This window comes from Muscardinus avellanarius (genome assembly GCF_963383645.1).
Source record: "Muscardinus avellanarius genome assembly, chromosome: 5".
In the NCBI taxonomy this organism is placed as follows: Eukaryota; Metazoa; Chordata; class Mammalia; order Rodentia; family Gliridae; genus Muscardinus; species Muscardinus avellanarius.
The window spans coordinates 8934074-8948199 of NC_137790.1; the positions used below are offsets into that span (position 1 = coordinate 8934074).

Sequence of the window (14126 nt, forward strand, 5' to 3'; positions counted from 1 at the left end):
TAAAGAAAAAAAACTGGCTGGAGGTGTAGCTTGGAGGTAGAATGCCCCTGGGTCCCATCCCCAGTACCAGGGGGGAAAAAAATTCAGTATTGGTTAAACTAAAATCTACCAAAATAAGACAACTAAAAAACAGAAAGTTTAATTACCCGAGAGATTATTTCCGGTTGTCTGATCCTGAATTTTTCCTTGTTGCTTTAAAAGAAGGATGAAAAATAAACATATTTGCATGTATCTCACTTTTAAGTCTCCGTCTCATTTTCTAATGATTAACACCTACTATTCCACTACAGAGCTATTCAGATACCTACATTGCTTGGATTTCATTATCAGCAGCAAGCTCTTACACAAGAGAATACTTTTCATCCTTTTTTTTAATTACAAAAAGAAAAAGAAAATCTCAGTAACAACCTAATATGTACCCGAAACATTCTATTTGCACAGGCCTAAGTTGTAGACCTTTGACTTAGAATATCAGGTAGGCTTCTAAATGTTTCCTTTCCTTCCAATACTGCTGCTAAATTTAAAGAACAGTTCCCCTTGCTGCAAAACAATCTGAAAAGATTTTGGTGCGGTTGGCCTTCTGCAGACAGTACATTACCCAGAGCCGCCTTGGTTTATCTATCCCGTCTGTTTTCCACCATTCTCACCCCTGTATTTTCTCAGGCTGAACACACCACTGTCGTCTTACTCCTCCTGCAAAGCCGACTGTCACACTGCCTCCTCCAGGAAGTGCCCGCCCTGTTCTCCTCCCCTCCCACTCCTGCCAGAGGCAACCTCTCCTGATGAGCTTCCTTACAATGAGGGGCTGTACCTTTTGTGGTGGTCACGACCTTCTAATTGATAACATACATGCCTCCCACCTCTATTGAGACCATAAGCTCCAAAGGAGGGTTTGGTCACCGCCAATCCTTCTGTGTTTAGCTCTTCCGTAAGCACATTATGACAGGATGGTGATAAATGTCAGGTAATTAAACAGCAGGCAGTCGCAGCACAAACTTAAACCACTGAGACAGACGCGCTGCGATCTTCACTACCCCAGCTTCATCGCGGGGACCACGGAACGTCAGTCAACGCTGCAGGCACGCTGTGTCGTGACGTGCGCATCGTTTCCCCACACACACGAATGCAACACTCACTTCTTTTTGTAAGTTTTTTCGTAAGTGGGATGTACCAAATCTTCATCTTCAGGTTCTTCTGGAACTTCACAGTTTCTAGAAAGAAAAATCACATAAGAAACAACACGTCACCAGAGCCAATGTATACATCTTGAACGGTACTTTCTGCCTTTCCAAAAAGGGTACTGCCAGCTATATGATACCTGAACTGTGGGTCAGGGTTATTGGAGCAATACCATTTTTCTGGAAGTTGATCTATCCCATCTGGTAATTTTCGCCATTTTAGGCAGGCATCACATTGAACCCAAGTCTGATCAGGACGTTTCCTGTAACAAAACAAAAATAATATATTAACATAAAAATATGGACTCTAAAGCAATTCATTAGACTTTCTATACTACTTTCACCGCAAAAATCCTCATTTTTTCCTGAAAATTCTGTGGTATTAGCTATATGCATTATACATTCATCCATTTAAAAAAATATTTTTTGGTATTGGGGTTGAGCCCAGAAGTACTCTTACATCTGAGCATCTGTATCTCCAGCTTTTTTTCTATTACTTATTATTATTTATTCATTTTTTGCATATGTGTGGTACTGAGTATGGAACCTAGGGGCATTCTATCTGAGCTACACCCCCAACTCTATTTTTTATTCTTTATTTTGAAACAGGATCTCACTGAGTTACAAAGGGCCTCACTAAATAGCTGAAGCTGTCCTCGAACCGAGATCCTCCTGTCTCAGCCTCCCAAATGCTGGGATTACATGCATGCACCACCACACCTGACTTCTATTTTTTATTTTGAAACATGGTCATGCTAAGTTGCTGAGTCTTGCTAAGTTGCTGGAGCTGACCTTGAACCTGTGATCCTTCTGTCTCAGCCTCCAGAATACGGAATAACATATCTGTTCCACAATACCTGGCTCATTTAAATTGTTATAAACAGCTGGGCATGGTGGGGCAGGCTTGTAATTCCAGTATTTAGGAGGCTGACACAAGAGAATCTTGGTTGAAGGCCAGCCTCAGCTACTTAATGAGGCCCTTTGCAACTCACTGAGACCCTGCTTCAAAATAAGAATAAAAAACAGGGCTGGGAGTGTAGCTCGGAGGTAGAATGCCCCTGGGTTCCATCCCCACTACTAAAAAAAAAATTATATACAATCATTTTGGCTGCCTTCAAGAGGTTAAAGGTCACAGGTAAATTTGAGCAAAGCAACTTAAATGCTTAATAACATACTACTGAATTTGTTCCATGATAACATTTAAAAAGTACTTCCAGTGCCTTGCAGTGAAATTTATATTGTTAGCATCAGCAATGTCAAATCTAACAGTGTATTTATTAGCAAAATTAACAACTTAATATAGAAGTTATATTACTATAATTTCAGCATTTTTAATTTTATTACATTTTTGCTTCTAGTAATAGCATGTTTATGAATAACTAAAATTTAATTTTAAAGAATTGACATATATTGTACTTTTCGTGGAGTATAAAATTTATAGACTTGTACTTTACAAAGCGCTTTTAGCTGGGCGTAGAGGCGCATGCTTGTAATCCCAGTACTTGGGAGGCTGAAACAGAAGGATCACAGCTACTCTGTGAGTAGCTGAGGCCATCCTCAAACTTAGTGAGATCCTGTTTCCAAAATAATCAAACAAAATAGGGCTAGGAGTGTAGCTCAGAGGTGAATGCTCCTGGGGTTCAATCTCTAGGACCACAAAAATACAAAAAGTGTTTGCATAGTTTTGTCACGTGAAAATTACAAATCCTATAAAAAAAAGCATATAGATTCATTTTACATATAAAGACTTCACCTTAAAGATAGTAATGTTTCAAATCTAGTTTTTAAAAATTCAGTGGGAACTGGGTATGTATGGCAGTGCAAGACTGTAATCCCAGTACTTGGGAGGCTGAGACAGAGCCTCGGGCTGGCCTCAGTGAGGCCTTCTACAACTTAGTGACACCCTGTTTCAAAAGAAAGGGTAAAAAACAGAGTTAGGGGTATAGCTCAGAGGTAGAATGCCCCCGGGGTTCCATCCCCAATACTGGGGGGAAAAAAACTTAGGTGGGAAGTTGGGTGCGGTAGTGTACACCAGTAATCCCAGAATGAGAGAGTGAAACAGGAGAATCGCAGCTTTGAGGTCAGCCTCAGTAATGTAGCAATCAGCAACCTAGTGCTATCCTATTTCAAAACAAAAAGAGGGTTGGGGATGTATCTCAGAGGTAAAATGCCCCTAGATTCAATCCCCAGTACCACGAATCAATAAATAAAATAAAAATTTGGTGGGGAAAGAATGTGTATTTAGCATCCACAAAGCCCTGGGTTTGATCTCCAGCAGCAAAAACAAGACAAAAATACATTTATATAAAATTTCAGAACAATCCATTCTAGGCTTAGTGGCGCACACCTGTAATCTCAGTACTTGGAAGGCTGAGACAGGAGACTGCAGATTGGAGGACAGCCTCAGAAAGTGGTGACACGCTCATCAGCCTAGTGAGACTCTGTTTCAAAATAAAAATAAAATAGGGCTGGGAGTGTAGCTCAAAGGTAGAATGAATGCCCCTGGGTTCCATCCCCAGTACCCCCCCCCCGACAAAATCCAAGTCTATAAGCCCCTCGCGTCAAGAGACTACTGTACGTATTTTGAATCCTGGCAGAAACTGTCCTTGCTTATCAAAGTACAAGCGTACTGGATACAAAAAAGGGGCGGGGTTCATACAATAAACTATACCTTTCTTACTTTTCAATACATCTTGGGATCTCTCCCTATCAGTACATATTATTACTCATCCACTCGTTTATTGGATTGTTCATTAACTCCAGGGGATTAAGTACTATTGATGCCAAATCCTGAACATGTCTGCATTTAGACACAGGCTTCTGACTGAAGACAAGAGTGCTTCTCACACTCTTAGATGCAGCCTGTTCGTGCATTGTGAAATCAACTTAATGTGTTGATTAGCTTTTTTTTTTTTTTTTTGGTGGTACTGGGGTTCCTGGAAGCCCTTCTACCTCTGGGCTACACTCCCAGACCTATTTTTTTATATTTTGAAACAGGGTCTCGTAAGCCAGCGCGGCTGGCTTCGAACCTGCGCGATCCTCCTGTCTCCGCCTCCCAAGCACGGGGATTACAAGCATGCGCCACCACGCCCGGCTGATTAGCATTTTAAAAATGAACTTGAGCCAGGCGTGGTGGCGCACGCTTGTAATCCCAGCATTTGGGAGGCCGAGACAGGAGGATCGCAGGTCTGCGGCCAGCCTCAGCTACTTAGTGGGGCCCTCCACAACTTAGTGAGGCCCTAGTACTGCAAAAAAAAAAAAAAAAAAGAGAAACACTATCAACCTACACCACACATACGGGCACACTGCCTCATGAATCCTCTGTGCGCGTACACATGCTCAGAGCCATTTACTCTGCAGGATGCTGACTCACGCTGCAGATTTCTTACTATGAGTTTGGAGTCTTACGCTTGTGAAACACCATAAAATTATACCCTCCAAGAGCAACCTTGATATCAAAGTGAGCTGGCATTTTTCCTAAATGTACTCACTGTATATCCTCAACTGGCAAATTTAAAGGATATTCTGAATTCTTCTTCACTTTCATCTCATTCCAGTAGTCATTTAGTTTTTCTCCCAGTGCTGTTATTGTAAGCCTTTAAAAAATTAATTATAAAATCAATTCAAGGAGGAAATACTGAATTTTTTCAAATACAAAACATAAATAATCTAGTAATGGTCATAGGAACACTAGGAGCAGAAATAAGCTCCGGAACATTTTGTTAATACAGAGCATGCAGGACAACGCCAGCCTTCTCCCAGGACATCTGTAATCTCAAGAGCAGAGACATGAACACCAGGAAACTAGATACAAAGCAGCACCCCAGCAGTACGGCTGGCTGCAGCTCGGGAGTAGAACACTTTCCTAGCACTCCATGAGACCCTAGAATGGCTCCCCAGCTCCACAAACAAAAGCAAACCCCCAGCAGCACACTGGGTCCTTTGTTAAAAAACTATGTGCAGAGCAATTACTGGGAGGTTTCCTGCATTTCAAACCCAACCAACGAGCTTACAGCTCCAATTCAAACTAGAACACAGAACTTCTTGTACATAAAAATATGCTCACTAAAGCCGGTGTGGTGGCGCATGCTTGTAATCCCCGCGCTTGGGAGGCTGAGACAGGAGGATCACGCAGGTTCAAAGCCAGCCTCAGCTACTTAGTGAGGCTCTCAGCAACTTAGGGAGACCCTGTTTCCAAATAAAATATAAAAAATGGGTCTGGGAGTATAGCCCGGAGGTAGAAAGCCTCTGGGTTCCACCCCCAGTGCCACCAAAAAATATATATAAATAAAAAAATATGATAATTAATAACAAGTATATGTGAAAATATCTTGTCTTAAAATTAACATTTTCACTTTGAAAAGACTTGTACTTTTCCAAGATTTATTTTTTCTGGGGGGGGGGGGTGCAGGCCTGGGGATGGAACCCAGGGGCATTCGACCTCAGAGCCACACCCCCTGCCCTATTTTTTTTTTTATTCTTCATTTTGAAAAAGGGCCTTACTAAGTAGCTGAGGCTGTCCAAGAACCGCGATCCTCTGGTGTCAGCCTCTAGAATGCTGGGATTACAAGCGTGTGCCACCAGGCCCAGCTATCTAAGATATCAATAAAATTGAGACTACAATTATCCAATTGAGGCCACAATTTATAGTTGTTAATGAGTTAAGCACCTACTATGCCAAGAATCATGTGTACAAAACACAAGATTCAGGGAGTGTAACATTCTGAATTAAAAAAAAAAAAAAAAAAAGCTCTTAAAAATCAAGACTTCAAGCCAGGCATGACAGTGCACACCTGTAATCCCAGTACTTGGGAGGCTGAGACAGGAGGATTGCAGGTACTTAGTGAGTACCTCAACTTATTGAGACCCTGTTTCAAAATAAAAAATAAAATATAAAGCTGGGTATATAGCTTGGAGGTAGAATGGCCCTAAATTCAATCCCCAGTATTACATAAACACACACACACACACACACACAAAAAAAAAAAAAAAAAAACCCATAGGACTTCACTTTTAGTCTGTTTAAATTTTAAACATTTTATTGGTACATTATAATCCAACATAACTATAAAATAAAATAGGAATACATTCATAAACACATGACATAATTTGGCCAGTTTCCTTCTGAATACCTCCCCTGACCCCCATTACTAGTCTCTCCTATACAACTTTCTTTTTATGTACTCTGGCAGGCTAAACTATCCCAACTCAATTTCAAGAGCTTTCTTCTTTTTTAGTGGTGTGTGTGTGTGTGTGTGTGTGTGTGTGTGTGTGTTACTGGGAATGGAACTTAGGCACCTTCTGCATTTGGGCTACACCCCCAGATCTAAGCAGCTGAGGCTGGCTTTGAACCTACGATCCTCCGGGCTCAGCCTCCTAAGTACTGGGATTCCAACTCAGTTTCTGATGACTTTAGTCTTCTCCCCCAGGAAGTCCTGTTATATGGCACATTTAGACATTTTGGTGACGCCGCATCCTTGCTTCCCCCTTCGTATCGTGTGTGGGCGTGGGCGTGTGTGTCTGCTAGGGACTGAACCCAGTGGTACTTTACCTCCGAAGCACACCCTCGGCACTATTTTTTTTTTTTTTTTTTTGAGGCAGGATATCACGAAGTTGCAGGAGCCCTCACTAAGTTGCTGAGGTTGGCCATGGGCCTGCAGTCCTCCTGCCTCCGCTTCCCAAGCACTGGGATTACAGGAGTGTGCCACCATGCCCGTCTTTATAGCACTGTTTTCTCACTGGCAGAATTCCTCAATCTCTAAGATGGTGCTCATTCTGCAGGGAATAAGCTAGAAATGGGAAGTCCAAGGTGACAGGATGTGCACTGATATTCAGCACAGTTTTCTTTTCTTTTTTTTTTTTTCTTTTTTTATGGTACTGGGGGTGGAACCCAGGGGCTTTCCTTCCTTCAGGCTATCCTCCCAAACCTATTTTATACTTTATTTGGAAACAGGGTCTCAATAAGTTGCTGAGAGCCTCACCCAGTAGCTGAGGCTGTCTCTGAACCTGTGCGATCCTCCCGTCTCAGCCTCCCAAGCGCGGGGATTACAAGCGTGCGCCACGACGCCCGGCTTCAGTAGTTTTCAAAAATGATTATCAATTTTCACACCTACTGTGATTTAAGCAAGTTCTGACCCCCCTACATTTTGCCAACATCTGTAATGTTGTTTTAATTAATTTATTTATTTAATGTGGTACTGTGGATAGAACCCAGGGCCTTATACATCTGGGCCACACGCCCCCACCTATTTTATATCTTATTTGGAAACAATCTTCCTAAGTCGCAGAGAGCCTCAATGGGTAACGTGGCTTCTGGCTTCCACCCTGTGTGATCCTGCCTCAGCCTCCCAAGCACTGGGAGGAGGTCGTGCGCCACACGCCCAGTTCTGCGGTTTTCATTTTATTTTACTTTTTTATCTTATTTATTGCGGGTCTGGGGTGGAACCCAGGGGCATTCGACCTCCGAGCTACACTCCCAGCCCTATTTTTTATTCTTTATTTTGAAACCGGGTCTCACTGAGTTGCAGAGGGCCTCACTAAGTAGATGAGACTGTCTGTGAACCCGGAGGATCCTCTGTCTCAGCCTCCCGGCAGCTGGGGTTCAAGCGTGGGCCGCTGCGCCCTGCTGACTTTTTAATATTAAAGCCACTCATGCTGTCTTGGTCTACAGCTCACTTGGATTTAAGGATGTTATCCTTTTTACAAGTTGCTGAATGGTATTTGCTACTATTTTAAGATTTTAATCTATGATAATGAGAGACTGGTCTATGCTGCCTTTCTCATGCTCTTGAGTTAACTATCAAGGCTATGGGGCCTCCAAAGGGTTTGTTACAGGATAGAGGCCAGCCTCAGAAGCCTAGTGGAGGCCCTTAGCAACTTAGTGAGACTTAAAATGGAGCTAGAGTGTGTACCTTGGAGGTGGAATGCTCCTGGGTTCAATCTCCACTACCATAAAAACAAAAGTTTGTAGCCGGGTGTGGTGGCGTACACTTGAAACCCGAGCATTCGGGAGGCTGAGACAGGAGGATACTCCGGGTTCACAGACAGCCTCAGCTACTTAGTGAGGCCCTTTTTCAAAATAAAGAATAAAAATAGGGCTGGGGGTGTAGCTCAGAGGTAGCATGCACCTGGGTTCCATCCCCAGTATTGCAAAAAATAAAATAAAATAGAGTTTGCATTAGAATTAGACCATTTATTTCTTAAATATTTGAATTTAATAAAATGTGGGAAATTTCCTAAAAACTGCTTCGCAAGAACATGGCCACGATGAAATGGGCTCTGGTCACCTCCTAAGGTCACGCTTCTCACACCAGTGCTCTGCCTTTTCTCTTTTGCCTTGGTCTAGATGGTCAGACTACTGATCTTCTCAATGAACACTGGCTTTACACTGATGTGTCTGCTCTCACTTACTGCCTCTGGGAGTCAACTGTCCGGAGCACAGTGCCCCTAGAGGAACGCAGCTGCACCTGCAGACCAGCTTCCCACCACTGCTCAGTGGACGGCTCTAACCACCCTCCGCCCCCAGCAACACAGGGAAACCTTCCTGACTCCAGCACTGGCAGGCCTATTTACCTATTTAAATTATTGACGTCCTCTAAAAGTTTATTTTTGAAACACTTTCAAAATGTTTTCTTTTCCCTTTTTTTTTTTGGTAGTAGCAATTGAACTCAGGGGTATGCTACCTCAGAGCCCTTTGTATTTTGAAATGGGGGTCTTGCCAAATGCTGAGGCTCGCCTCAAACCTCTGATCCTCCTGTCTTGGTCTCCCAAACATTAGGATCATGAGCAATGCCCAACTGCACCTGACTTTTCCTAACTTTTTCTAAGCTAAATATATTGCCATCTTGTGGGTATTTTTATATTTTGCTTTATAAAATTATACCTACATTAGAGAACTTTTTTAAAAAAAATTGTTAAGGGGCTTACACAGAAAATGTTCTTAAGAGCTGGGTGTGGTGGCACATGCCTGTAATCTCAGTACTTGGGAGGCTAAGTCAGGAGAATCATAGAATCCTCCACAACTTAGTGAGAACCTGTTTCAAAATAAAAAACAAAATAGGACTGGGTATATAGCTTCGAGGTAGAATGCCCCTGGGTTCAATCCCCAGTACTACCAAAACACCAAAATGTATTTAACCACCTTTTCCACCCTGAGAATTGTAATCGACTCCATCACAAGTAGTATATTTATGAAGCACTTCTGAGATTCATACAAAGTAGCACAGCCCTGATCTCTGGTAATCCATTTCCTCGGAGTCTCAGTCAATAATTTAAATAGGTAACGTACCTGTACTCATTAGTATAGTCGAAATCTTGCTTATTATGGGTTGGCTTAAGGAAATTACACTCTATAATTCCAACTACTCCAACACCCATGTTGTTTGCCTGAAATAATAAAATGAAATCAGCATTTGAAGCATAGCAGAGAAAGCTCAAAGACCCTAAGCAAAGATTCTCAATTTGGAAAAAAAAAAAATATTTCTCTATGCTCCTCTCATGGATTTTAGACTAAAAGGAGTATCTCCTGGCAGAGGATTTATTTTCCTGGGAGTTCACGCATATTAGCACTTTCCCTAAAACCTTCCCCACCGTTTAAGCCTCATTTAGACAAGTATTATCGCCCTCACATCTAAGCGGGGGAAAGGCCTACTACTGGGACGCGATTTCCTACAGAGTAAGAACCATAAATAACTCAGCTCAGCATCAAAAGTTCTAGCATATACGTTTATAAGTTTGCTAGATAAGAGTCCTGCAGTCCCAGCACTCTGGAGGCTGCGGCAGGAGGATAACTTGGCCTAAGAGCTCAAGTCTGAGAAACACATCGAGACCTCATGTCCAAAAAAAAGCTAGTCATTTAACCAACTGCTAATGATGATTAAATAAAACACTCAGGTCAGTTATTGTTTTAAACATTACTAACTAAAATGATGGACTCAAATTATGAGTCATATTCTGACACTCTACATGTGACTAACAAGCATATTCCATTCATAACTATGACCAAGTCTACAGACAAAATGAAATTTATAAAATGAAAATGTTCGCCGGGCGTGGTGGCGCACGCTTGTAATCCCCGCGCTTGGAAGGTAGAGACAGGAGGATCGCCCTGGTTCAAAGCCAGCCTCGCTGGCTTAAGAGACTCTGTTTCCAAATAAAAAAGTTAAAAATTAGGTCTGGGAGTGTAGCCCGTGGGAGTGTATCCCGGAGGTAGAAGGGCTTCCAGGAACCCCAGTACTACCAAAAAAAAAAAAAAAAAAAGAAAAGAAAATGTTCACAAACACAACTACAGACCCAACCAAGTAAATATAATCATACCGTTGTCCATTAAAAAAGCGCAGTAGGGCCAGGAATAGTGGCACATGCTTATAATTCCAGGCACTCCAGAGGCTAAGGAAGGACTACAAGTTGGAGGATAACCTAGGCAATTTATAGAGACTCTGTCTCAAAAAAGAAATGGACACACACACACACACACGTAACAAGACGCCTTGAGTTGTAGTTCTTGTCCTCCTCCTTTCCAGCCTCATCTTCCTGTCTCTCTCCACTTTTCCCCCCCAACTACAAAATGGCCCAGCTATAGCACTTTACACCTTTTACGATGGCAAACTCTGACAGCCTCTTTCCTTCCTTGGCAGAGGCTGTCTCTGCGTGGAGAGCCTTCCCAGGCTCTGAGGCAGTGAATTCAACAGAGACGTCTCAGTCCTCACTGTCTCCAAGAAGTCTCCAATACTCAGGGATACACACCAAGCGAGGCTGAGGCAGGCTCCCTATTCAGCATTGAGCACCTTCCCATGCTGCGGAGCGAGCATCTGATAGCTATTTAGTAAAGGGTTATTAAGTCCACAGAATGCGAACATTGGCGCACTCCATCATCTAGCAAACAAACATGAGCAGCCGGGCGCGGTGGTGCATACATATAATCCCAGCATTTGGGGGGTTGAGACAGGAGGATAATGATTCCAACAGCCTCAGCTACTTCACAACTCAGTGAGACGCCGTTTCAAAATAAAGACTAAAAATAGGGCTGGGAGTGTAGCCTGGAGGTAGAATGCCCCTGGGTTCCATCCCCAACACTGCCCCCCCCAAAAAAAGAAAAGAAAAATGAAGAAAATTTTACTTTGCCAGGCATGGTGATGAACACGTATAATTCCTGTACTTAAGAGGCTGAGAACAGGAGAATCACAGGTTCGAAGTAAGCCTTAGCAACTTAATGAGACTTTCAATAACCTGAAGTCTTTGTTTCAAAATAAAAGAATAAGCCTGGTGTGGTGGTCAAGCTTGTAATCCCAGTATTTGGGAGGCTGAGACCAGAGGATCGCGGTTCGCGGACAGCCTCAGCTACTTAGCGAGACCCTTCACAACACAGTGAGACCCAGTTTCAAAAATAAAAAAGATTTAAAAACAGAGTTGGAGTGTAGCTCAGAGGTACAATGCCCCTGGGTTTTATATCCAGTACCAAAAAAAAAAAAAAAAAAAAAAAAGAGAGAAAAAGAAAGAAAGAATAGAATAGAATAAGGCTCAGAGGTAGAATGCCTCTGGGTTCAATCCCCAATAACACACACACACAACTTTGCTGTAACAGCCAATTTTTACAGAGTCAAGCTTAACCAGACACTATAGACAATGCAATTTAACTGAATTAGAAACACAGGCTGTGTAACTGATTAAGTGAATTCAAACTCATAAGTGACAGAGAATTTACATTCTCTAACAGTTCTCTTTAAATCCTGAAACACTGGGAAAATAAGGCTTATTGCTAACATGCATTTCAAATTACCAACAAGATTTTTAACTTTAACGGCACATTAGAGGATATATGTGCCAAAAATCAGCATTTCAATTATAAATGAAAATGAGCGTTGTAAGTAAATGTCATTTGTTCTTCACATTACAACTGCCGTATGTTTACTTATTATCTGACAAAAATTACGGGTTGCAAACAGGAGACCGACAAAATCCATGTAGTTCTACAAAAATGCTGTCGCAGGCTCATTCTACGAAGACAGGTAAGGCAGAGGTACAACCCCTGTTGAATAGACAAAGCCATGTCACTGTACTTACAATACTCTACAAACTATTTAAAGTGAAGTAAGATGAACAGAATATAAAAATCAAAGAATCAGAAAATCAAAATACTACCCAGCCTTAAAATATTTTTAGCCAGGCATGGTGGTACACACTTGTAATCCCAGCACTGGGAGGCTGAGACAGGAGGATCGCGGTTTGCAGACAGCCTCAGCTACTTAGTGAGGCCCTCCGCAATGTAGCAAGACCCTTTTCCCAAATAATGAATAAAAAAATGGAGCTGGGGTGCAGCTTGGAGGTAGAATGTCCCTGGGTTCCATCTCTAGTACTGCAAATGTGTGTGTGTGTGTGTGTGTGTGTGTGTGTGTGTGTGTGTGTGTAAATTTTATTTTTAAGTCAGGAATGGTGGCACATGCTTGTAACTTGGAAGCCAATACAGGAGAATTGCAGGTTTGCAGACAACCTTAGCTACTTAGTGAGGCCCTCTGCAAATTAGTGAGACCCCCATTTCAGAATAAAGAATAAAAAGTAGGGATAGGGGTGTAGCTCAGAGGTAGAATGGCCCTGGGGTTCCATCCCCAGGACTGCAAAAAAAAAAAAAAAAAAAAAAAAATCAATGTTGATTTTCAAAATTATTACCAAATTAATTGAAAATGCCCACCTCCTTTAAAAAAGACTCTGGGACAACATGCACAGGCCAGACTGATGGACACAGTGAGCCAGCCTTAGCAACTCACTGAGGCCCTCTCCAACTCAGTGAGGCCCTGTTTCAAATTAAATATAAAATAGGGCTGGGGATATAGCTTGGACGTAGAATGGCCCTGGGTCCAATCCCCAGCACCACCAAAAGAGAAAAGAAAAATAAAAACAACCGATGACGTGTGTGTTTCTGAGATCCATATTTGCTGTTAAGTTTTAGGCGAGCCAGGCGTGGTGGCACACTCTTGTAATCTCAGTACTTGGGAGGTTGAAACAGGAGAATTGCGGGTTCAAAGTCAGCCTCAGCTACTTAGTGAGGCTCTCCAAACTTAGCAAGGCCGTTTCAAAATAAAGAATAAAATAGAAGCGTCAGAGTGGTGGCACACACTTGCATCCACAGTACTTGCAAGGCTGAGACAAGAGGACTGCAGGTTTGCAACCAGCCTCAGCTACTTAGTGAGGCCCTCTGCAACTTAGTGAGACTCTATTTCAAAATAAAGAATAAAAAAATAGGGCTTGGTATACAGCTCAGAGGTAGAATGCCCCTGGGTTCCATACCCAGTACTGCACACACAAAAAGTCTTAGGCAAACTATAAAACCTACATCTTAGCACCAATTTCTATATCAGTAAATTAGGAATTAAATATTCTGTCTCAGCCAGGCATGGTGGCATGCACCTGTAATCCCTGTACACAGGAGGGTCACAAGTTTGAGGACAGCCTCAGCAAGCAGTGAGACTCTCATCAATCTATCAAGACCCTGTTCCAAATAAAAAATAAAAATCGATCTGGAATGTACCTTGAAGGTAGAAGGCCTCTAGGTTCAATACCCAGTACCACACACACACAACCCACACAAATATATATTCTTTCTCCCCTTATAGGACTAAAGCCATGCTATTATTTTAAAAAGAATGACATCTAAAAGTCAGGAGCATAAAACACTTAAAATAATTTTACCTTTGACCAAATAACCATATTCCAACTTTTATTAAAAATAAACATTTTCTTGAGCCGAGCATGGGTAATCCCAGCGCTTGGGAGACTGAGACAGGAGGATTGCACAGGTTCGAAGCCAGCCTCAGCTACTTAGTGAGGCTCTCAGCAACTTAGTGAGACCCTGTTTCCAAATAAAGTATAAAAATGGTCTGGGAGTACAGCCCGGAGGTAGAAAAGACCCTAGGTTCCACCCCCAGTACCACAAAAAAAAAATTTTTTTTTTAC

General features: G+C 42.2%; 1 protein-coding gene across 2 annotated transcripts in view; it reads right to left on the bottom strand.

Annotated features, from left to right (window-relative positions):
- Positions 1-14126, bottom strand: part of MORC3 (MORC family CW-type zinc finger 3) — a gene marked incomplete at both ends in the record, with an annotated part of 57249 nt that overhangs the window by 12216 nt on the left and 30907 nt on the right. For both annotated transcript variants that reach the window (XM_080695876.1, XM_080695877.1), the window contains 5 exons: positions 147-192; positions 1137-1211; positions 1319-1441; positions 4670-4774; positions 9466-9563. In XM_080695876.1, coding sequence (XP_080552002.1) covers positions 147-192; positions 1137-1211; positions 1319-1441; positions 4670-4774; positions 9466-9563 — 447 coding nt within the window. The remainder of the gene's footprint in view (positions 1-146; positions 193-1136; positions 1212-1318; positions 1442-4669; positions 4775-9465; positions 9564-14126) is intronic.